Genomic DNA, 24,378 nt, shown 5'->3' on the forward strand with positions numbered 1-24,378 from the left:
TTGCAATCAACTTAACGAAACTGTAATTCTCCAATAAGGATAATCAACATCCAGTACCAAATTTGAATACATGTACAAAATCTGATTTTGTCCTCCAAAAAATATGCTATACAATCTGTTTAGAAACTTTAAAGGACCATAGGATTTTAGAACTGGAAGTGATCTTTATAAAATACTTGGCGGTTTTGATTTTATAATGAGTGATTTCTAGCTGGGGATGGGGTGGGGGGGGCAATGACAAACAAGTAACCTCAGGATGCAGACAAATGGCAAAGTTCCTTAATTAGTTTTCGAACTGCCATAGCGAAAATAATCTTGATGAGCAATTCAAAGTAATTAGAATGCTTTGAACAGTATGCTACCCAAAAAGATCTGTGATCTACAACTTGAGCTGACTGGTACCCTATCATTTTACAGCCCTAACCAGAGATAAAGTACCATTCACCAAACAAATCTTTATGGCCCTCCCCAAAAGGACCCACAGAAGATTTTGAAAAACACAACCTTAGAAGTCCATTTGTCTTTTCTTGTCTTGCCTAATTTCATTCCCTTCCTTTCTTTCCCTTCTTCCCACCCAGTCTTAAAGCCAGCTCAGCCATCCAGTGATGCCTTTCCTGACCATCTCAGAAGCCTCACTTGACTCATCCATCCTAGGAATTTCTGACAGGTTAGTAGGGAGCCACTGAAAGCTTTTAGCAGATGAGTGAAAAAATAAAGTCTGTGTTTCAGGTAGTTTCATTATTTCTGCACATTGCCTTGGAAAGTTGTCAGCACAGCTTTCCAAGTGTATTTAGTGACAGAGGCTAGAATGGCATGATAAAAGAAGGGATGATGTCTGACATTTCCCAAGAAAAAAACACTGCTAGAACTTCATGATTAACTGAATATGGAGATAAAGGAAATCAGCAGCAAATTACAGATAATGCCTGCTGGTCTTTTTCTCCCTTGATAATTTTGTGATTGACCAATATATGTTTTATGGCTGATGGCACCTCTCCCACTAAATCAAGTAGTTAAGTGGCATTTGGTAGAGCCTAATTACTTCATATGCTATGATCTAATCATTTTAATGCAGTTTTGATTAAGTACTATTCTCCTTACTGCTGACAAGGTACCTGAGATGCTAATTGTAGGGTGAAGACACTTATTCAGTACAAGGAGGAAACAAATGTGATTATATCTGACGCCTAATTCTCTCTATTCACTTTCCTTCTCTAATAGATATAGCTCCTTAATTTAAAATAGTGATAAAAGCAATCAATGCCCTCCCTCATAGTCCTACAAAATTCAGTCACTTTTATTTTTTTGCTATAGAAACTAAGAAAAATATTAAAATATATTTGTATATACATACACATAATTTATCATTCATTTTCTGTTACCAACAGAACTTTCTATATCACTCAACCGTTAAAATTTTTGTCTAGAAAACAAATAAAAATGTATTTCCCTATTAACTATGATCTGGAGTCTTTCCTTGAATTAAGCATTACAATAATGGGACCAATATACAAGTCAGTTACCTCAAAAAGAGAAACTTTCCTATTATCTTACTGTATCCCTAATCCCAGAGAAAATACTATATAATGCTTCCTTTTTTTAGATCAGCAATTCTCAATGAGGTTCCATGCCCTAAGACAGGGCTTGGCAAACTTTTTCTGTAAAGGGCCACGCAGTCAATGTCTTAAAGGCTTTGTGGGCCAGGTACAGTCTCTGGTCTCTGTCATATATTCTTTTTTAACAACTCTTTAAAATGTAAAAAAAAAATTTCTTTTTAGCTTTCAGGTTACACACAGACTGCAGGCAGGATTTGGCCCTTGGCTATAGTTTGCCAACTGCTGCTCTAAGGAATCTACTGTGTGTAATAAATAGACTCCTCTCTAGTGCATCTAGAATGGTTTTAGTTGTGTCCTTCTTGGGAGAATTGAGAAAACATTAACTCATACCATTGTCTCTGTTTTGTGGTGCAGAATGACAATTGCAATTGAGAAAGGCTGCATTAGATTAACAAAGCTCCAAAAACACTACTGGAAGAAGGTGATCATTATTATTTTTTAAAAATACAGGCATTCAAAAATATTTACAAGGGAGAGGGGAAAATGCAAAATTTCAAGGAAACTTCCTTTTGTACAAAACATAAGCCAAACATTACAGCCTTACTACCTCTTAGTAGAAAATTAATTACACATAGTAGAAAAGTAATTACACATTAATTGCCTCAGGAGAAAATTAATTACATCCAATTCAAAATTTGCTTGGAATGAATACATGATCTCTTATCTTTTATAAATAATAGCCTAGGTCCAGACTCCTGAGCAGAATCCCCAAAGCTCACAGTTTTACATTTGAGGAGATGTGTGCAGGCATTATTTCACAGTATAAAGGAAGAGAATACACTACATTCTTCATTCTAGTAATTAGGAGAAGACAATTTAGTGTCCTACTAGGAAAAAAGAATTAAATTCTCAAACTTTGGAATCACTCGGCCATATTAAATAAGAATATTCTTTTACAATATATGGATCATCTTTTGAGTTAAAAGGGTTTTTAAAAAATCATCTAAAACCGTGCTTTATCTTTCAATCAGGATCATACTTACACTATGACTGCACGACACACTGCCATTAAAGAATAACACACAAGAGTAATCAAATTAAATTGCTTTGGGTTATACAGATTGACTCTCCCCAAAAACCCAGGCACGTGGATGGACAATGGGAGAAAGCTGTCTCTATCCTGGAAAGTGGGAAGGGGGCTGCAATCCCTGGGCAAAATACAATGTTGTTGTTGGTTTTTTCCAAGTATGAAGACATTTATACCTTTTAAACTATTGGAAAGTTAAAAGCCAACAATAGAATAATATAGTATTTGGTATCCATAAGTCTTCTTAGAAAAAAGTAATTGGACTACAAACTTCTCTAGAATTCTTCTCCCAGCCAAGACATAAATCAAGTGGTGCTAAAAAGTGATTAAGCAAACTTATTTAAAAGTAAATCTGAGATGCTACACAGCCTTGAAATGCTCCAAAAAACTGTTTTAATCATTCCCTGAGGGAGAATTTTAAGGCCAGAACCTACTGGAAAAGTAACAATCATATTAATTCCAGTCATTTGGAAGAAAGATTTCTTCTCTTTAGCCTCCCCTTCCCCATCCCCAAACAACAGTCCAAATTAGTCAGATATAATCCAGTGATAATCTGGCACTCTTCCTTGTTAATGAAAAGTATTCATTTTGCCTACAGAGGGAAAAAAAGGCCACCCAAAATGACTCCAAGTGTCTAGAAACAATTTATTGGTGCAGTACACACGCCACCAAAATTGCACATCGTAAACAGAAAAGCAGCTGAAATCACCATCCCTATGATGTCAGCTCTTCCCCCTGATCTTTCACAAGCTTTCTCCCAACCACAAAAGACTCTTTACATTTTCTTGCCATAACAAGTCGATTACGTAAATGTAACTTTTATCACAGAAGTCATAAGCAACAAGAAAGAAATGAATTACTATTACCTCCCCAATTTCCTTTTCTGTTAGCTTTTTCTCCTCTCTGCAGAAAGTAGAGAAATTTCCCATTCTAAAAAATATAGAGAGAATTCTCAATCTTTAAAGCAAAAGACTACTTTTTCCCTTCCTAGGAAATACTGTCTTTCTCTTCTTCCAGTGTCCAACACCTTTTCCCTCACCTACATTTTCTGTCTGCTCATGAGCAGCAGAAATCCTCTGGTATTATGAAATTCTACCTTCCCAAAGCACGGTTTACACTGCAGCCTCCAAAACGATGCCTGAACCTCAGCACATAGAAGAGCCATAGCAACAGCGGTGATAGTTTTTTTTCACTTGCTATTACCAGAAATCACAGTCCGAAAAGATGACGATGGAGGTGTCACCTATGCTAAAACCTGATTCACTATTTAACTAGTTAAATCCCACGTTTTCATTTTATGTGCCCTTTGGGAAGCCTGTGACAGAGTAAAAAAAAGATCTTTCAGTGACAGTCACCATTTTTCATGAAGAGATAAATAGTTAAAAAAAAAAAGCAGCTCTCCTGTATGAGATTTTGTTTGCCACTAAAACAGAATCCAATGCCCTAACCCCCTCCATTCCCTATCACCTTAGAATCTAGTGTAAAGTACCTATAACAATTTTAGCTTCAAAATAAGAGCTTAGACAATGATCACAAGTTTCTGTTAACCAGAAGTCATTTGTATACTACTCACATGCCTCTGATTTTACTAATAGGTAAACAGATTTATATCTATCAAAAGCAGTTCCTTTGATGCAATGATTCTCTGTAAGACTATTCTACGGGAGAAATTAAGCAGAGAATTGAGAATCTTGATAAATATAATCCTACGTAATGTTCAATCCAATTCTAATTCACTAAAACAGCTTAACACTGGTACTGAATTTCATTAAAAGTTGTTTTCCATGACCTGTTTCCTGTATGGAATAGACTGCTGTGAGTCCAATTTCTTTAAGGATAGTAATAGTTTAAATATTAAAGACAGAAAAAGGAACTAGTGATGATAAAACTGCAACGTGTAAAATCCTCATAACACTGTTATGTATTTAGTCATAGGTACATATATGCATATGTATTTACCTTTTATAAATACATATTTAAAGATTTTTATAAATCTTTCTAAAGGTGGTAAAGAACTCTATATAATAAAAATATTTAGCAAATCCATGGATACCATAATTTTTACTGAGTACATAATTTTTACATCAATTTTACTGAATTCCTTTTATATGCAGACCTTCTTTTTTTTTTTTAACATCTTTATTGGGGTCAGACCTTCTTAAATGACATTACCAAATCATCATTTTCTGCTTCTTGAACTTAGTGACCATCCTATCTTTTACCCATTTTTATTTTGACAATGCACTTTTCTACTTTTTAAAATAGTTATGTCTAAATTTGGTACAGCTGACTAAAAACTCTACTGGCCAATGTTGAGCCTCATTTTCTTGAATAGATCAAAAGTGTTTTCAAACACAAAATACACTTCATGTACAATATACATTTCATGTGCATATACACACAGCCCCCATCAATTTTCCCCAATGAAAACTTAATTTACCGTCCAAAATAATGAAAAATGGGTCACGAAAGTAACTAAGTATCCTGGAAAAGAGATAGCTACCCCAAAAGAGGTGAGAGGTATAAGGTAAACATATCAGAATTTTACACCCAAACAAGTTGTATTGCCTAAAGGGGGAGAAAGTCCCCTAGGTACTCAAGGAACTTATTTTAATGGTAATTAAACATCACCTAAAATGTGTTTAGAGGTACATTTCTACACATGTTTTTGAACATCCTCACTGGTGGCACATCTTCGATTCTGAAGGATAATTTCGGTTTTGTTAGCTGTGTGTTCATTTTAGAAATTGAAAAGTGACTTAGGTCCAAGACTGGTGAATGAAGTGGGGAATCAAGTTTGCTCACATTGTTTGGTGTTGGCAAACTCATTAAGTAGGCCCATTTGCTTCTCTTATTTTCAGTTCTAATCCTTTGTTTAAACTGAGCTCTGAGCTTTCCTACATGGCACCTGTTGGCAAATGGCAATACATTAATCTGACAGGTATAGAGAATATTTTAGAGAGCAGAAGCTGGAGTCAGAAAGGCCATTTAGGAAGTGGTTTGATATTTCCTTAATGATTCAGAAGTAACTTCCTCTCCCCTCCAAGAATTTCCATATGTAAACACAAGGTGGCTTTGGAATATGATAACTTTGAATGGGTATTTTTGACATAACAGTAGCTCAGAGTTATTACATCCGGGTTTTGTTGGGGGGGGGAATACAGAGTGAGGGAAAGGGATTCTGTACAACAGAATTGATGAGATGTATCAAAATTGGAAAAAGTCTTTAAAATGTCTATCTTTGGGGTAAATGGTGCCACTTACTGGCATTTAGGAAATTGGCATTTTATTTCACTTTAGCCAAACTGCATTTTCACAAGCATAAGCATAAATAGATTTCATGTTCTTAATAAAAGTGTTTGCATTTGAAGAGCATTTACTGAGCTGTCAAACGTACCTGGATCAAGGAGCACAGAAGTGGGTGACGGCGAGATTTTGGAAGCTACAAAACTTAATACAAAATTGAGTTCAGCTTCTTGGAAGGACGATTGAAAATCATGTTATTTTGATTTCTCACAATTTCATCTACTATGTCTCTCCATGTAGGACCTCCCATCTCCATCTTCACTGCTGAACAAACCTGTTACTAATTGCTTCTGCTTGGTTGTGTGGCCAGTGCTTCAAATTCAGGTTTTAAAAATAACCCATTTTCTCCCAAACTCGACAATATCTTTGAGTCTTTACTCTCCCATCATGTTTTTGCCCTTCCCATATCCAATTAGTCACCAAGGTCTGTCAAGTCTTCCTTACATGGTGCTCAGAGTGGTCCCCAGACCAACGGAGCAGCTGGGAACTCATTAGAAAGGCAAATTCACGGACACTGCAGACCTACTTGAATCAGAAACTCTGGAGGCAACCTAAATGTCCATCGACAGATGAATGGATAAAGAAGATGTGGCACATATATACAATGGAATATTACTCAGCCATAAAAAGAAACGAAACTGAGTTATTTGTAGTAAGATGGATGGACCTAGAGTCTGTCATACAGAGTGAAGTAAGTCAGAAAGAGAAAAACAAATACCCTACGCTAACACATATACATGAAATCTAAAAGAAAAAAAAGGTTCTGATGAACCTAGAGGCAGGACAGGAATAAAGATGCAGACGTAGAGAATGGACTTGAGGACATGGGGAGGGGGAAGGGTTAGATGGGACGAAGTGAGAGAGTGGCATGGACATATATACACTACCAAATGTAGAATAGACAGTTAGTGGGAAGCAGCTGCACAGCACAGGGAGATCTGCTCGGTGCTTTGTGACCAACTAGGGGGGTGGGATAGGGAGGGTGGGAGGGAGACGCAAGAGGGAGGAGATATGGGGATATATGTATACATATAGCTGATTCACTTTGTTATACAGCAGAAACTGACACAACATTGTGAAGCAATTATACTACAATAAAGATGTTTAAAAAAAAAGGAAAAGAAAACAAGAAACTCTGGAGGTGAGGCCTGGCAATCTGTGTTTTAACAAACCCTCCAGGTGGTTCTGATACATGCTCAAGCTTGACCATCACTGCCCTAGATCACACCCTTAACAGCTAAAGCCTGGGCTATTACAACATCCACTTATTATATCTAGCCTTTCCCTCTCCAACCCAGCCTGTTAGGTTGGAAGCCTAATGTAATCTTCCAAAAACAGACAACGAGCCATTGCTTTCATCAGTTCACTTTCTTGATTAAAAAACAACAACAAAAACAACAACAACAACTTGCTGTAGACTGAGTTAAAAATAACTGTCTCAGTCTGGCATTCAAGGCCTTTCATAATTTGGTCCTAACGTAGTTCATGGCAACAAGCACCTACCTCACACCTCTGTTATGGAAGGAACCTTGTGTGTGTCCCTTTATGCCTTTTCTCCTGCCTGTCTCCCACTCTCCTTTAAGGGTCTGTTCAGGGATGTCCTGCCTAGAAGCAAGGTAGTGCAGTGACAAAAGCACAAGTGCCTAGCATAAAGGCATTCTATAAATGATAATTCCCTTCCTTAGTCTGATGTTCCTTGGAATGCTGCTATGTCAGTTTCTATCACATTTGGGATTCATTACTATTGCTCTGCATTGTTAGATGCCTAAATGTGTAGATGTCTAATCTCTTCAGTTTCAGTATAAACTTCTTGAGGTCAGGGACTCCTTTCTGCTTTTTGTATCTCAAAGACAGGTATCAAGCACTATGTCCTACACAATGTGGGTCTTCCAAACGTTGCTGCTAATAATTTTCTAGCTTAAATCACACTTAGCTGTTTCATGAAGACTAAGCGTGTAAAGACATTAAACCTGGATCACCAGCGTCCAACTTGGGAAAGTCTAATATATTACCATTAACTGACAGGCACATAGGAAGGCTCAGAGCAAAGTTCAAACAAAGGATTTGAAATAAAACTAGAGAAGCAAACAGGACCCTAATTAATGAGCTTGCTAACTGTTCTTCCCATGGGGTTGGTAGCACTTAAAAAGCATACATTTGAAATATGCTTCTTTCCCTGAGGCTGCTAGACACACTGACTGTAGTCTCCTTAACCACAAGAGGTCAAAGTTCTATTTTCTATCCCTATACTTAGTAGCATGTGTGCATGCTTTGCTGATTGGTTTCTTTTATGCTTCTACTTAAAGTTAAGGCAGGCAGCAGGAAATTGAGACCAGGGAGGCCAGAAACTTTCCCAGCTCTAGGGGGCAACAATAATGATGAACCTAGCTCTGGGAAGAAATTATGACTTTATGGTTTCTACTGGCTCAGCTGCCCCAAATTTTCTTGCATTAATAACAACTTATGCCCCACTTGATTATCTATGTTGCCCATCCCTTCCCCATCACCCACTGCTATGTTATTTATACTATACTGCAGCAAGCAGTTAAATCCTAGCTTAATATAACATACTGTAAAGTGATATGTCCCAAAGCCAATGGCTTAATGGAAAGCCGGGGGAGGGGGATGAAAAGGCACTAACAGAGCAACTCAAAAATGCATTTTCAAAGAAAAATCTGGATGCGTCTAAATGTCCTTGAAGTCTTTACTCCACCTGCCAAAAATTCACTCCTAGGATTGTGTTACTAGGCACTATTGAAATCTGGTAGAGTAATTCACTAGTGTGCTTAGAAATTCCCTAACATATCTAGTATGGTATGGATTTCAAATCCAGTAAAAACTTCATTAAGTTGATACTGGGAAGCTATTTCTATAATCCAAAGCAACTGTTATTCTTCAGCTAGACACTCTATTGTTCTGTAATAAACAAATTGAAAAATTCAATGATAGTTGATTTGAACCCTACTTTTTTCAGTCCTTTACATTTTAAATTGATAGGGTTTTACAGATTTCTTTTCCTCACTTTTTTATAAAACAGGTGAAAGGGGAAGAGGGGAAAAAATACCACTACGAACACACGATCTCTGTTACAAGGATCTTAAAGAAAGGTTGAGAAGTTTTTATCTGTAAACATTTTTCACGAGAAAAAGATAAAAACACAATGCCTTGGATTTCCTCAGCAGCACATTCTTGAAGGTACTTGATCAAAAAGGAGGAGAGTGGACATTTTTAAAAAGATAATTAGAATATTTTTAACTCTTACACCTAAGCTGTCTATAGTTTTGTTTACTCTAGTCCCCAGGAAGTATGAACCACAATTTTGTTCATATTTTGCTAGAATATCCAAAGCTGTCATACCAACGGCTAATCCAATATTTTAGGACACGAATCATTCTAATCCATGATCGTATGATAAACGAAGGAAAAGAAAGGCCAGCGGGCTGCGGTCAGAAGTATGCTGGAACAAGTCCAGAAAAGGCTGAGGGAGAGTATAGCTCTAACCCCAGTAAGGTAAATGCTGGTGAGAGGTAATGGGGAGAGACAAGCAGGAATAGAGGAGAAGGATGGGATCTGCTCTGCACTAGGTTTCCTGGTTTCTTTGAATGTGCATTTCAGAAGATCTGCTTGAAATATATGGGATTTGGGGGAGGGACAACAAAGAGGATGATGGGTAGAGTTGGCCAGCAATATGCTCTTCTGTTTTCAAATATAAATTTGAAGTCATTTTCCTATTGGAGAACTCTTCCTATTTCATAGGATTGTTGAGAGGAATTAGTTAATATCTTATTTAAATGTTTGCTTTCTGTGGTCCCTACCATATAACACCTTGGTCTAAAGTGGCAGATGACCAAATGAGAAATGTACATAAGATGGAATGACAATTTTAGCTGTGCATATTTTATTGATTTTTGTTCTTTTAAAAATGAGTTACCTCATGGCATTCCTCCAGAGACATTGTTTTATATGTACCTGTGGTAGAAATTCTTTGGGTCTTAACTGCAAGAAATGAAAAGGAGTTTGTTGCATCACACCTAATAATAGTGTTAGTTTTTGTTCTCCTAACTCTGCTTTCTAGCAACAAATGAGTAAAACCACGACTCTTTCAAAAGATACAATTCATTCAAAAATTATCACCAAGCAGTTTGAAATTCTACTATTATATTTCTTTTTAAAAGGCATTACTTCCTGTAACATGTGAACATCCATGGGAGAGGTCACATAGTGAGCCATTAATCAAAAACACCTTAATATCAGTGAAATGTATCAGATTCTTTCTAATGTGACGGCTGGGACAGAGAAGTAAAGAAGTTTCTTTTATTTATTTGTTTGTATATTTGGGGGACGGGGGAACAAAGGGAAGGAACAAGAGGTTATTTCTCCCAAAGTCATAAATTTTTCTGAAATCAGCCCTAGTTACTAGGAAAGCAATGAGGGCTCCTTTTTCTCTCAAAGGTCTTGCAAGATGAGAATGAGAGCTTCAGTGTGTGGACAGCTGATTAGTTACAAGTATATTTTGTTAGACCTATTACATGTAATATATTAAAATCATTTTACTAAGTATAAAATGTCTACATTGTACACACATAAATTAGCCTTCATGAGCTAGAAGAATTCAAGCATTACACAATATATTTACAGAAACAGAATGGAAAAAAGTCAGAAAAGTCTAGTCTATATGTACTGCACTCACTAGCCTACACTTTTACATATAATTCATACCTAACGGTATAAATAAAAGTAAGATACATGGTCCCTGCTTTCAAGAAATTTACAACCTAGTTTGGGAGACAAGTATAACATATATAATTAGGGAAAATCTAAGGCAGTATATAAATCAAGGACTGGACTGTCTGCTACTGACAAGGGATATAACAGGTGCTTGGAAATGGGAGTGATTTCTGTAGCCTGGAACATTCAGAGAAAGTTCATGGGGAAAGCAAGATGGAGACCTTGAAAATCAGGTAGCATTTGGCCAGTCAGTGATTGCTGAATTGCAACTGGCATGGTAGAACAAAAGGGATTTCTTGTTGGGGAGTAGAAATAACTAAGTACAGATCTGTAGAAAGGAGCCAGATAACAGAAAGTCTGGAAAGCTGAGCAGGAGACTTTGGGTCTGGTGGTGGTGGTATGTGTGTGGGTGTTTTGGGGGGGTGGGGAGACTGGATTTCAATAGAAAAACATGGGTTGTCAAGCAGGAGTGAGAGGGGATAATGACAGTGTTTTCATGTGATTAGCCTAGCATTGTTCTGTAGGATGAACTGCCCACATACATCATAACACCTTTGATGAAGGAGTTCAAAATATACTCCACAGATGATAGCTAATTCATCCTAATAGCACTCACTGAGGCAAAGGAAATGCAGCTTTTATTATTCCCCATTTTGTAGATGATTTGCTCAAGGTCACTGAATAAATGAAAGGCAGAATAAAAAAACACAGTATCACAATGTTCAATGGTTCCTAGGTACCAGCTAAATTATATTCTCTCATTTTCTATAACTCAAGCAAGGGAGGTACATGATGGACATTTGTCCTCATGTGCCATTTTTAGACCCTCATGAGTGTTCAAGGCACATGTCCTACCATGCCCAATTCCTGTTTACTCTCCGTTCAGCCCCCAGCCTGCTTACCCCATACCCTGCAACTACCTCCAACTCTCCCAGCTCACAGTTGTCTTTGATTATTCTGTCTCAGCTGCTCTTCTGCCACTATCATTAGCATATTCAACATCTCTGAATATGCTTCCCACCAACGAGGACAATGGTTTGGATTTATCTATGAGTGCAAGCATTGCTCTCTACCTCTTTCCACCTCAAATTGCAAAGGTGATCAGTCCTTTCAGAAGGTGGAAGGAAGGTAAGAAGCCTACATACTAGATTCTGACACCAAACTGAATTCTTTCTCCAATTTAGGTTTCATGATGAGAGTTAAATTAAGAAGCCCCCCACCCCAGTTAACTCCTTCCCGATCCTGACACATTTTCTCATCCCTCCATGCTTTTTTTTTTTTTTTTTTTTGCGGTACGCGGGCATCTCACTGTTGTGGCCTCTCCCGTTGCTCTGGATGCGCAGGCTCAGCGGCCATGGCTCACGGGCCCAGCCGCTCCGCGGCATGTGGGATCTTCCCGGACCGGGGCATGAACCCATGTCCCCTGCATCGGCAGGCGGGCTCTCAACCACTGCGCCACCAGGGAAGCCCCCCACCATGCATCTTAAGTCACCCTTCCTTTTCTTACAAGCCAACCCTCCACCTATGCTTCCTGCCTCACAAGGGCCCTCACTTCCACATGCTCTCTGGCATTATGACCTTTCCCTCCTTGGTGGCTCCCACCCTTCAGTTTCAAGTAAAGAAACTGGCATATAGTAAATGCTCAGTAAATGTCTGATGAATGACCAGAGCTCCAGATCTATATCTTCAAGTATTCGCTGGACATTTTTAAAAACAGCTTTCCTGAGGCATGTTGAGATACAAAAAAAATTGTACATATTTAATGTATACGATTTGATGGGTTTGGACATATGTATACACCTTTGAAACCATCACCACAATCAAGATAACAGACATACAGCTCTACATTTTTATTTTGTCATCCCACTGTTACCTCGAACTTCACAAGCCTAGAACAGAAATCATTAATGTTCTACTGGATCTGGCTCTTCTCCCTGACTTTCCGATTTCTTTTGGATGTACCATAATTGTCCCAGTTGCCCATATTCAACATCACAAAGGCTTCGATTCTTCCTCCTGTAACTAGCTAATTACAAGTCTGGTAATTATATTTTCTACCTCATAGTACTAAGCATAGGGAAGGCAATCAGTCAATGCAAGGTCCATTACATCTGTACAGATATGAATACCTTGTTGAAATAGTCTCAGTAGATCAAACTGCCTCAAGTCTCTCAATCCTCCAGCTCATCCATTCAACCAATCTTAAGATTTCTCTTCCTATATACAACTTTGTTTGTTGAGCCTCCCTTACTTAGAAATGTTTAGTGGCTAGTCTGAAGGCCAAAACCCTTCCCTAGCATTCAAGAACCACCATAATCTGGACGCAGTCAAGTTTTCCAATCTTACCCCCTATTATTTCTCTAGTGTAATTCTTCATCATAGGTCAAGTGATTTTATCCGACGCTCAAAGATCGTGTGCGTGCACACACTTGCTCAGGGTATTTCCCTGCTTGGAAATGCCCTCCCCAATATGGATCCTAAAAATCCTTTGGGGGCAAGCCTTCAACTCTTCCAGTCAGCAACTTCTATTATAGAGTAAGTATCACAGATTTTGCATTATTTGATATTTCATGTGCTAGATTTATCTCCCCAACAACATTTTAAGATCTTTAAGGGCAGACATCATGTAGTATACTTCTGTATCCTTCCCAGAACCCAGTAACTAGGTTCACCAATGCAAGGCAATGTTTTCCAACTCTTAGATAAAAGTCTCCAATAAAGTGTTCATTAATCCTTAAACTTCATTTCCATATCACATCTCAAATAACAACCATTTACAAACTGTACCACCCTGATCATATTTAAAGATACATGAAGACTAATGTTTAAATTCTTTAGCAGGAAGTTTAAAAAATTCTTTCACAAAAGGCATAACACAAAGCATAACATAATAATACTTAGTACTCTAATTCAACATTTAACCTTATTCTCCCACCCACATTTTATGAAAGATTTAACACCCAATTTAGAACACTTGTCTTCATAAATACTAATGCAGGTTCTAAGGGGAAATATCTTAAACTTAAGTATGATTTACAACTGAGAACTTCAAAGAAAAAACATGTTTTAAATCATTAAAGAGTAAATATTTGAGTGGAAAGAAACAGGTTTATTGGCTTATTTTTTTAAGTTGTGCTTTAAATATTTTTCAAGAGTTTAGCTCCTGGTATGGAAAATTAGTTATATACTAGAGAAGTAAGCACAAATTAAGTACCCAAAAAATTCATACCCTCCACATTTGGTGTAATATGGCAAAAAGTTCATTACCACAATATTAAGAAATATTAACAATATGAGTCTGAATAACTAATTCACAAGGAAGGGTTTGAACTGGACCAAATCCTGGGTTTTCTTTCGTCACTCCAAGTTTCTTTTCTATTTTAAACTAGTGGCAACAGAAATTTCTTTGTTTGAAAGTCAGGAATGCTGGAAGTCTTAAGTGATAGAACAGGTAGCTCGACTTCACGTCTCTCCTCAGGGGGGAGAAAAACACTGTGGATAAAGTAAATTTGTTTTTATTTCTGGAAAAATCATTTTTTCCATCAATCTTCATAATTCCCTAAAATAAACTGTTAAAAAGTTATAGGCCGGTCGACCACTTCACCCAGATTTGTGGAAATACTATACATGAATTTCAAGAACACATGGCTAACTCACGTTTTCTTACTACTCTATAGGTCTAAAAGTTGCCCCTCTTTCACAAAACTCGAGGAGAATTCTACAAGCTCGTGATATATTTCTGCATCTCATCTGCAATATTTTTAAACAAAAGAATAGTCAAAGTAGTCTAGGCTCAAGAGTCGCACTGCATGCCATCAAATTTATTTTTAGGATACTCCACAATTTTAAAAGTGGAAAACTTTTGTGTTGCACCAAATGCATAAGAACCACATATACAAAGAAAATGGAAATAAGAAGTTAAGAATTTACCATTTCATTCAGACAGAGAAAATGACAAATAAATATTCCTCTCCTCTTTTCTAATATTGAGATGATTGCCCTCCCCAAATCAGGGTAGACAAAGTAATCACAACTTTGGGCAGACATAAAGTGAAAAGCAGAATTTATCTTTCAAAATATGTGATTCACATTCTAAACCACCTTAATTAAGATTTTAAAATTCAAGAGATAGGGAACTCAGATAATGAAACAAAGCAGGGAGCCATAATAAATACTGAACAGCAAGCAGTTCCTACACCATATAAATCAAATAAAGACAAATCAAATAAGGACCAGAAACCATATAAATCAAATAAAGTCAAGACAAATGAAATAAAGACCAGAAACCATTTTCTCCTCAGCACACAGAGTTCCCCAGAATCACAAACTTGATGAACGGGAGGCACTCAATCTGCTGACGCACGCACGCAGGCAGCGCGTGCACACAATGGAGAGAGAAGTACCGAGACCCTCAGAGACAAACTACACATCCGTAACGTTCTACTCTTCACAGAATGGAAAGGAGAGCACGGTGGGAAAAATTTCGCACTTTCTTCCACATCAGACAGAGCAAAACTGTAGTTAGTAATGCAAATTACTAATTCTCTTGATATAATCAAAGGCAGAACTGAATGAATGGGGTGAGGGGCAGTGGCTGGGGGAAAGAGGGAGGGAAGGAGGGGGGTGGCGTGAGAAGAAGGAAGTTTGAGGCATTTTGTAAAGCTTGAATGGATCAACCTATAAAAAGGCCCTAATATTTCTCATTTCCCTTTTTCTTCCTTTCTTTTTTATTAACTACACAGCGACTTCCTGGGACTCAACCCAGACTTGCCCTATATTTAGCTAAAAGGCCTGGTGCTTAGGAGACACAGGCGTCCTAGGTCAGATATATGTCCGACACAAACGGTCCTTTTGGGGGAAAGTATTTTAAAAGTCCCCTTTTTTGTGTGACCATGCATCAAATGTAACCAACTGCTTTTTTAAAAAAATGAATTCCATTAATTAATTAGTAAACTGAGGCCCCAATCCATAGCACTTTGATTTCTACTAGAAACATAAGCTGTTTACTACTCTAAACATTTTTTCTGAACGTAGAAAAAGTTTGCTTTCACATTTTTAGAAGGTAATGAGGCTTAAGTGTTTCTAGTCTCTGACCTATTCATAAATAGGTTGTTTAGGCTGTCTAGCAAAGGAAAAAAAATAAAATGTGAACGCTTAAAAGTCAGTAAACTTGGATAACATTTAGTAGATAGCTTGAAATGCACCGATTTAAAAACATAACAGCATAAAAAGTGTGTGGCCATAGCTTATTTCTTCTTCAATAAAATGAAAATATAATGGGAGAGAGCTGGGAAGATGTCGAGTAAAAAGTTGGGTCCCAGGCAAGTAGTCCCTTGTTCAGGACAAAAAGCTTCCTTTAACCGCATTGCAACAGACCTCCTGTGGGAAAGGCAGGGGGCGGGGCGGGGGAGTCATCACCTCCGCTACTCTAACTTAGGACCCTGCATTTCTCACGCCACCCTATGGGCTGGACCAGGTTGGGGGAGCGAGATACAACTTGGCCCTGAAGCAGCAGCACCAAAAGGGGAAAAGAAGTCACCTCGCTCTTTGCTCTACGCATACAGGAAGAGCCCAATTCAAAGCCGCCACCACCGACACCCCGTTGCCTTGCTCCGCCCCAACTTGTGTCGTGTGTGTGTGTGTGTGTGTGTGTGTGTGTGTGTGTGTGTGTGTGTCTGTGTGTGTGAGAGGGGGGAGCACCACTTGCGTTTTACCCCACGATTTCCGAGACACCTCCATCTCTCCCAAGTTAAGTGCTCCCACCTCCAACCCCCAACCGCACCACGCTCAGCCGGCGCAGGTGTCTCGCTCCGGGCTATTTTGTGCACCCCCCCTCGCCCCCCAGCATCCCCACCTCGCCGCGCCCCCAGTCCCTCCGCGCCCGGCCGGCGCAGTGCACCACCTAGCTTACACGCCGGGAAACACTGAGAACGCTCTTCCCGGGTCACCTGGCCGGAGCGCCCGGCCCGGCTTCGGGGAAGCCCTGGGCCGCCTCTCGTCGCCCGTGCCCAGCGCGGAGCGCGCCCCCGGCTCCCGGGCAGTCACGTGGACGGCGGGGGAGGCCCGGGCGTCCTCACCTGCATCCCGGGCACTTGGACCGCCACCGGTGAGTGGGCCATGAAGGCGAAAGCAGCTCCGCGCGGCTTCGGCGGCGGTGGCGCCTTGGGCTCCGACTGGCTCCTCCTCCGGGGGTAGGTCGGCGGCCCTCCCAGGCTTTTCGACCGGGGCCTGGAAGGACACATACGAGTGGGGTTACGGGGCGGGTGGCGCGCGCGGCCCGGGGACGGGAGGTGGGCGGTCCGCGGCGCTGCTCCCCGAGACTCAGTCTACCTTTCTGGCGCCGGCCCGCCGCTGTGGCAGCCGCCTCAGCTGCTGCTCCCCCTACTGAACGCTGGGCACCGTGTGTGGCGGTGGCCGGGACCTGGGCTCGAGTGATGCCGCTCGTCTGCTCCTTGCCGCTTTAGGAAGAGGAGGTGGAGGCACCCCAGCCACCCGCCTGCTCGCCGGGCCGGGGAGGCGGTTGGGGGCGGTTCCGCCGCTGGCCCTGCCTCCGCCCTGCAGCCGGGCGGTGTCAGGAGAGCTAAGGCTCCGCGCAGGGAAGGGGCTCGGCTGGGGTGGTTGGAGCCCGAGAGGAGGGAGGCTTTCCCGGCCCACGGAGAGGAGAACCCGCGGCCAGGGGGGCCTGGAACACGGCTCGGCCTGGAGAGAGAAGGGAAGAGTTCGGGTGACCCTCGGGGTCCGAGGGCGTCCCGGACGCGGCCACGTTGCAGGCAGGCGTGCAAGGGCTCGGGCACACGCGGCCTCGCAGAAGTCTTGAGTTGAAACTTGGCGGGTGTTGGAAGTCCTTCTTGACTCCCCGATCTGGTCGAGGGCGGGGACGCAGAGAGCCGCCGAGTCGGTGGACCCCTGCTCTTTCCCCAGCTTCGGGCCGGGCCACTGGGCGGGTCCGTGACCACTCTCCTCTTTCCGGATTCCCCGCCCCCAGACAGGCTTCAGGTGACTTAGAACTGAGGCTACCCCTACCTATCTCTTGGGCTGTCAGTTGGGGGGTTTGGTGAGGGCGACCAGACTGGGGCTTCTCTTCATCACAAGTTCTGCACATGTAAGAGAGAGGGAAGTTGGAAAACAGATGGTACATCGGCAGAAAAATTAATGAGGAAATAGAGGCATGGGAAATGAGATTGGGTCATTAGATGGGCGTATTATTGAACTCAGCATACACAGCAGTGGTTTTAGCAACTCCCTGCCTCCACCCCATTTGAAGTTTCACTCCAGCAGGGAGACAGGCTCTTTTAAGAATAACCTAACAATAACAACCGCTATAATAATAATAGCAATTATGGTCATCTCATTATGAAGGAACCTTTGAGAACCCACAAGGGGTTGTAATATGTAATACAAGTGCCAGTTTAAAATGAGGATGGAGTTCCCTAACTTGCAGGTTGTTGTAGGTCTGTACCCAACACAGTGTTGGGACTCCGGCAGACAATAAATGTTTCTCTTGTTCCTTTAGAATCTGTCTCCAAAGATAGCAAATTATTGTTATCACTATAGTTATTGTTAATGGGTGCCATTTTCTTTGTGCCAGGGACCACAAAGTGCTATGTATATGTTACCTTATTAAATCTTTACAAGGGTCCCCTGAGGTCACATTGCTTTTCTTCCATTTTGCAGAAATGCAGAAAAAGGCTCAGTGAGGTTAAATAATTTGAGCCAAATATCACATAATTAAGAAGTGGTAGGGCTGGGAATTCAAACCCAGGTCCTTCTAACTTTTAAGATCTGTTGTCTTAGCAACTGTCAAGTAGTATACGAAATAGTATTGTTAACTATAAGTCACCATGCCATACATTACATCCCCAGAGCTTAGTAATCTTCTAACTGGAAGTTTGAACCCTTTGACCACCTTCACCTACTTCCCCCATCACCCTCCCCTGGCAACCACCAATCTACTCTCTGTTTCTATAAGTTTGGTATTTATTTAGATTCCTCATATAAGTGAGATCATACAGTATTTGTCTTTCTCTGTCCGCCTTATTTCACTTAGCATAATGCCCTCAAGGTCCAACCATGTTGTCACAAATGGTAGGATTTCCTTTTTTATTGCCAAATAACATTCCATTTCATGTATATACACCACATTTTCTTTATCCATTCAGATGGCAAAGGATATCATCCTCAAGTCCAGGCCCTCACCACTTCTAAACTGATGATAGGCCACAATCCAGTCTCTATTTCCCACCAGCCCAGTTCACACTTAATGCCAGCTTGACCAGAAACCTGCAGTGCCATCTAAACTTTAATGTCCATAGAAATTCCCTGGGATATTTTTAAACTGCAGATTTTGACTTAGCAAGTTTGGAGTGGCCCAAGATTCTGCATTGCTCTCAATTTCCCAGGTGGTGCATATAGTGCTGATTCTTAGACCACACTTTGAGTAGCAAGGGTCTGAATCAAGCTCCATCATTTAAGGCTCATCTCAAGTCCCACCCCCACTGACTCTTCCTCATTGATCGAAGCCCTCCTTCAAGCTCCTCCTATTGCATGTTGGTGGAAGCAGCACTCACATTGTAGTTCTTTCTTTCTTTTTTTTTTTTTTTTTTTTTTTTTTTGCGGTATGTGGGCCTCTCACTGTTGTGGCCTCTCCCGTTGCGGAGCACAGGCTCCGGATGCACAGGCTCAGCGGCCATGGCTCACGGGCCTAGCCGCTCCGCGGCATGTGGGATCTTCCCGGACCGGGGCATGAACCCGTGTCCCCCGCATTGGCAGGCGGACTCTCAACCACTGCGCCACCAGGGAAGCCCAGTTCTTTCTTCTTATTTCATGCATTTCATTTGCTTCTCTTACGTAAGAATTATTCAGATAGAATGTCAGCTTTCTGAGGGCAAGATTTTTGTCGGTTTTGTTCATTGCTGTATCCTCAGAGCCTAGAACAGTGTATGGCACATGGGAAGCCCTCAATAGATATTTGTTGAATGAATGGATGGATGGATTTCCTTTGAACTCTTCACTGAGGTTGGCATAGTGCTAGTTGGTATAGTGTTTTATTGATGGCCTGGTTTAACTCCTAGGCACTGCTCTTGCTGAATCTTTAAATGGTTCACTTTACTATATGTTACATCTTTCTTTTTTTTGTCTCCTAAATTATTTTCCATTACTTTAATTTCACAACTACCTAAGAGCAAGTTGTGTAATTTTAATAAATAAGGTAAGCATATCTAAGAAGTGACTTTTCTTGACATGATTCTGGGCCAGAGTTATGTAAGCCTGTGGAAGACTGAATGGTAAATTTTGAGACCTGAACTATTGAGAAATTTCCTTAAAAACACTGCTTTTGAGATCTTAGTGAACTTTCTGATCTTTCTTTAGGTTTCCTGCTATTAAATAAACTGTTGTTGTTATTATTGATAGAGATCACTTGAGCTTTTATATGGAGTTCCTTGTAGTTTGCTTATGCTTTTTCACGTGTCTGTTTCTTAATTTAAACAAAATGACAAGAAATTCAAATATGCTTTTGTTATTCCCCCCCAAAACGGCACTTGAATATTTTTACTCCAAAATGTCAGCCTAGAATCTAATAACATATTACAATGTGTTCCCACAGCTTGAGGGGAGACACCACATCTTATGTTCTGAGTAGCCGCATAGAGTGTGACATAGTGTATCAGATCGGATTTGGTACCTGCTTGATTGATATGACCTGAGTGGGTATGAATACTTAATAACCACATAAATAAAGCAAAATTATATGCAGATTAAGCAAAGTCAGTGAATTCCAAGTTAGACTGTACCCTTGAACCCAATAAGAGTTACTCATTTAAATTTACAATCTGTGGCTTCGGTTTCCTGACATTTGTCATACCCTCAATATTAAATATTTAACTTTTCCCACATTTATAAATATTTACTGAATGGACTGGGTTCATAGCTAAAGTGTAGGTAGACGGAAATGGCCAAACTTTAATTTAGGCAATAGTGAGGTAATGCATTAGGGCCATGGTTCTCAAACAGGAGCAAATTTGCTTCCTGGAGACGTTGTTGGTTGTCATGAATTGGGGGGAAGGGTGCTAGTGGTAGTGGGTAGGGGCCAGAGATGCTGCTAACCATACTCCAATGCACAGGGCTGCCCTCACAACAAAGGATTAGCCTGCCCAAAATGTCCATGGTGCCAAGGTTTGAAACACCATGCTCTATACTCTGCATTAGGGTTTACTAACCAAGTGACAGACTTTTTTTTTTTTAAGTTTTTTTTGATGTGGACCATTTTTTTTAAACGTCTTTATTGGAGTATAATTGCTTTACAGTGGTGTGTTAGTTTCTGCTTTATAACAAAGTGAATCAGCTATACATATACATATATCCCCTCCCTCTTGCATCTCCCTCCCACCCTCCCTATCCCACCCCTCTAGGTGGACACAAAGCACCAAGCTGATCTCCCACATATCTCGCGGCCAAAAAACCAAAACATAAAACAGAACCAATGGATGTGGACCATTTTTAAAGTCTTTACTAAATTTGTTACAATATTGCTTCTGTTTTATGTTTTGGTTTTTTGGCCGCGAGGCATGTGGGATCTTAGCTCCCCAACCAGGGATCGAACCTGCACCCCCTTCATTGGAAGGCGAAGTCTTAACCACTGGACCGCCAGGGAAGTCCCATAACAAGGTAACAGACTTAAGAATCCTTGTTCCCTGAAGATTTTAGTTCAATGTGGTGGCTGGGGCTAAAACAAAGAAACAAACAATCCCACAAGATATTGGGCCACATCAAGGGGGTACCGGAAACAAAGCAGTATTTTTATGCCACCTTTGTGTAGACCATAGATTATCTTCCCCCAAAGAGTGAATACTACTTAATGAAAAATACTATTGAACAGAAAATAACCTTAAGCAAAATTTAATGATTTGTGTTAAAAAATGTAATCATGGAGCATGTTCTAATGTACCGGGCATTACCTAGGAGCCTTCAAATGTGTTACCTCATCGAGATAAATTTGACCTCTTACTCCACTTTATAAAATTTAAAGGTAGGGTTTCACATTTTAGACTGTCACATTTTGAGACTCATCACTACATTAAAATGTATAAAGTGCATATATGTCTGAAGTGTAAGAGAAGTTGATATAATTATCTGAATTTCTTTCAATTATCTGAATATTTGAAACTAAAGGAAATTATCTGGGTAATTCTAGAACCTCACCATCCAGTGATAGGAATATTTTGATTTAAGCTACTAGACTCTATTGATATTTGGAAATATAACATTCAAAGGTTCTTTTCTTTTCTTTTTCTTTTTTTTACAAAAGCATACGTGATACCGTAACTCTCCTCTTTACTTTACTCTCTGTGGGTATCAAATTGGAAAGCACGAAATAATAGTTCTTGCAGATGTTGTAACCTCGCTGTTGTTCCAGCAAAGCATCCCAAAGAAAAACATATTGAATCAATTCTTGGTCAAGGAGCATTAAACCTGTGTAATTGCTTAATTCTGCTAAATAACCTTGCACCTTTGGGGGCTCGCACAGTACTCTGCCATAGTATTATTTATAACAAAAAACCTAGCATTTAAGACTCAGCACAGCTGAATTTTCTTGCTAGCTTTACTTCCTGACACTACTGAGGGGAGTAGAGCAACGGAGGAGGTGGGTGGAAGCAGATGCTGCTTAAGCGGTTTCCTGCTTAGAACATTTCTTTACATGTACGCTTACTCACTTTGCAATATTTGCATTTAAGTATGAAAAGAATTGAGCTCATTACTTCTTGCCTTCACCAATTGGTTACAGTACTGAGAGGCAGATGTGGCCCGAACAATTTCATTCACACGTAGAGGTAGGAGTCGAAAGATAGCACGATAAGAAATAACTTCCTGGTTCTAGTTTTGCTGCCTGCCTTAACTCTCACACAATTGCACTGTTGATCTTTAGATGGCTTAGACCCAAGGTGAAGGCCCTCAGAAGCCTGCCGGCACTCACTCACAGTCTCCTCAATGATGACAGACCACTGCTTGCTGTACCATTCGTCCTGTAATTGAGGTTTGTGTTGCCATAGGGGTACATGAGGAGACTGGGGAGTTTCTTAGGAGAGATTCTTTGGGAGACTAGGCTCCTTGTAATGAAGTCAGGTAACTTCTTTGTATTCTCCAGAGTGCAGTTTTTAGTCACAGGAGAACCATTCATGTGTTACCATGAAATGATGCTAGACAACCAATTTGGGTGATACTTTTCCCCTCAGAATTAACTTTTTTACATGTATTGAATTGACCACTTGTTCTTTAATTTGTACGTTTCTCAAGAAACAGTTCTAGTCTAAGGTGGCAGTTAAAAACAGGAAAAACAAACTGGCAGTTGAGACCGAATAGGAAGTGACTATGCCATCAGCTCACACTGAGGAAAAGGAAGTTGTTGCCAGGACCTCTAAGAAAGGCAGTTGTGTAAAATTACCCTTCAACTTGCTTGCTGAGGTTCTGTCACCCTGTGGTAAAAGCTCCCATAGTTTTGTTACATCTGTACTCAAGAGAACATGAACAGAACTGGAGAATAGCAGGCAGCCCTTGCAGGACTGTTATCAGGGACTACCAGAAGTTTCTGGGGCAGAAACTCAACATTGTAGACAAGCAGAGCTCCCTCTCTACTCATTTTTTTTTCTGTGCCAAATAGATATGTTAAGATTAGTTAAAATTCAGTATGTTCCACCGTGAGGCCCACTAGAAGGGTCCAACTATAGACTGCAACAGGGGATTTTTGCTGAGAAATCGAAGGCAGAACGTTTTCTTATACTTTTACTTGGGCCCCAGAGCCAGGCTAGGCCACACCACCTTTCCCTTTTTCCTTTAGTTTCTCTTCCCTTCTTTGCTTTCTCACATATTTCTCGAGCACAGTACCAGGAACTGTGCTTAAGTGCTGGGAATACAAAGAAATGCAAGGAGTTTGCTTTCTTGCAAAAAATACAATACAAAAACAAGAATCATTCAGTGACCTTTAAAAATTGTATAAAATTTAAAAAAATAAATAAAAAACAAGGAGCACTCAAAGTGATGTATAATGATAGTAGCAATACAATTTTTAAAACTGTTACAGCAACTGGCACCAGAGAGCAGTTCATTTTACCTGCGTAGATCCTGGAAGGCTTCACAAAGAAGGTGATATTTGAGCTACGCCTTGAAAAATGGGTAGAGAATCGGGAAAAGGGAGTGGAGAAGAAAGGGGATTCCACATAGAAGGAACAGCATGAGCAAATGCCTAAGCGAGGCATGTGTATTCCCATCACCTAATGACCTGGTTAAAATACAGATCCTGTGCTCCATTTGGACAGATTCTGATTTTGAAGGTTTCAGATGAAGAAAGGGCATTTGTATTTTATTTTAAAAAAAAAAAAACACTCCCCAGGTGATTATGATGCGTCCTCTTGGTTATGAACCACTAACTTAGAGGAATGACAAGCTTTCTTTGAGGACGAGCTGGTAGTTTGGTCTAACAGGCAGAGGCCTGTTACATGAGGCATTCCCAGCAATGAAGTTGGAAGGAGGAATGGGGGACAGACTGTGAGGCTTGTCTGCCATGCTAAAGACTTTGGACTTGATCCCATAGGCTCCCAGGAGTACTGAGTGGTTTTAAGGAAGAGAGGAATTTGCTCCAGATTTGTATTTTTTTTAAAAACTCTCTATTTAGTACATAAAAGACAGATTGGATATGGGAGAGACTGG

The 24,378-nt window shown here is 40.3% G+C and overlaps 1 protein-coding gene across 3 annotated transcripts in view; it reads right to left on the bottom strand.

Moving 5' to 3' along the window:
- Positions 1–17,204, bottom strand: part of STK26 (serine/threonine kinase 26) — a 65,087-nt gene extending 47,883 nt beyond the window's left edge. The window contains exons 1-2 of one of the 3 annotated variants that reach the window (XM_019919043.3): positions 17,008–17,204; positions 16,755–16,905 (exon numbers count right to left, since the gene is read on the bottom strand). In XM_019919043.3, coding sequence (XP_019774602.1) covers positions 16,755–16,796 — 42 coding nt within the window. In that variant the 5' untranslated portion in view covers positions 16,797–16,905; positions 17,008–17,204. The remainder of the gene's footprint in view (positions 1–16,754; positions 16,906–17,007) is intronic. The other 2 variants (XM_019919042.3, XM_073799324.1) reach the window with 2 other exon arrangements.
- Between the last annotated feature and the right edge of the window lie 7,174 nt (positions 17,205–24,378).

This window comes from Tursiops truncatus, chromosome X (genome assembly GCF_011762595.2).
Source record: "Tursiops truncatus isolate mTurTru1 chromosome X, mTurTru1.mat.Y, whole genome shotgun sequence".
In the NCBI taxonomy this organism is placed as follows: Eukaryota; Metazoa; Chordata; class Mammalia; order Artiodactyla; family Delphinidae; genus Tursiops; species Tursiops truncatus.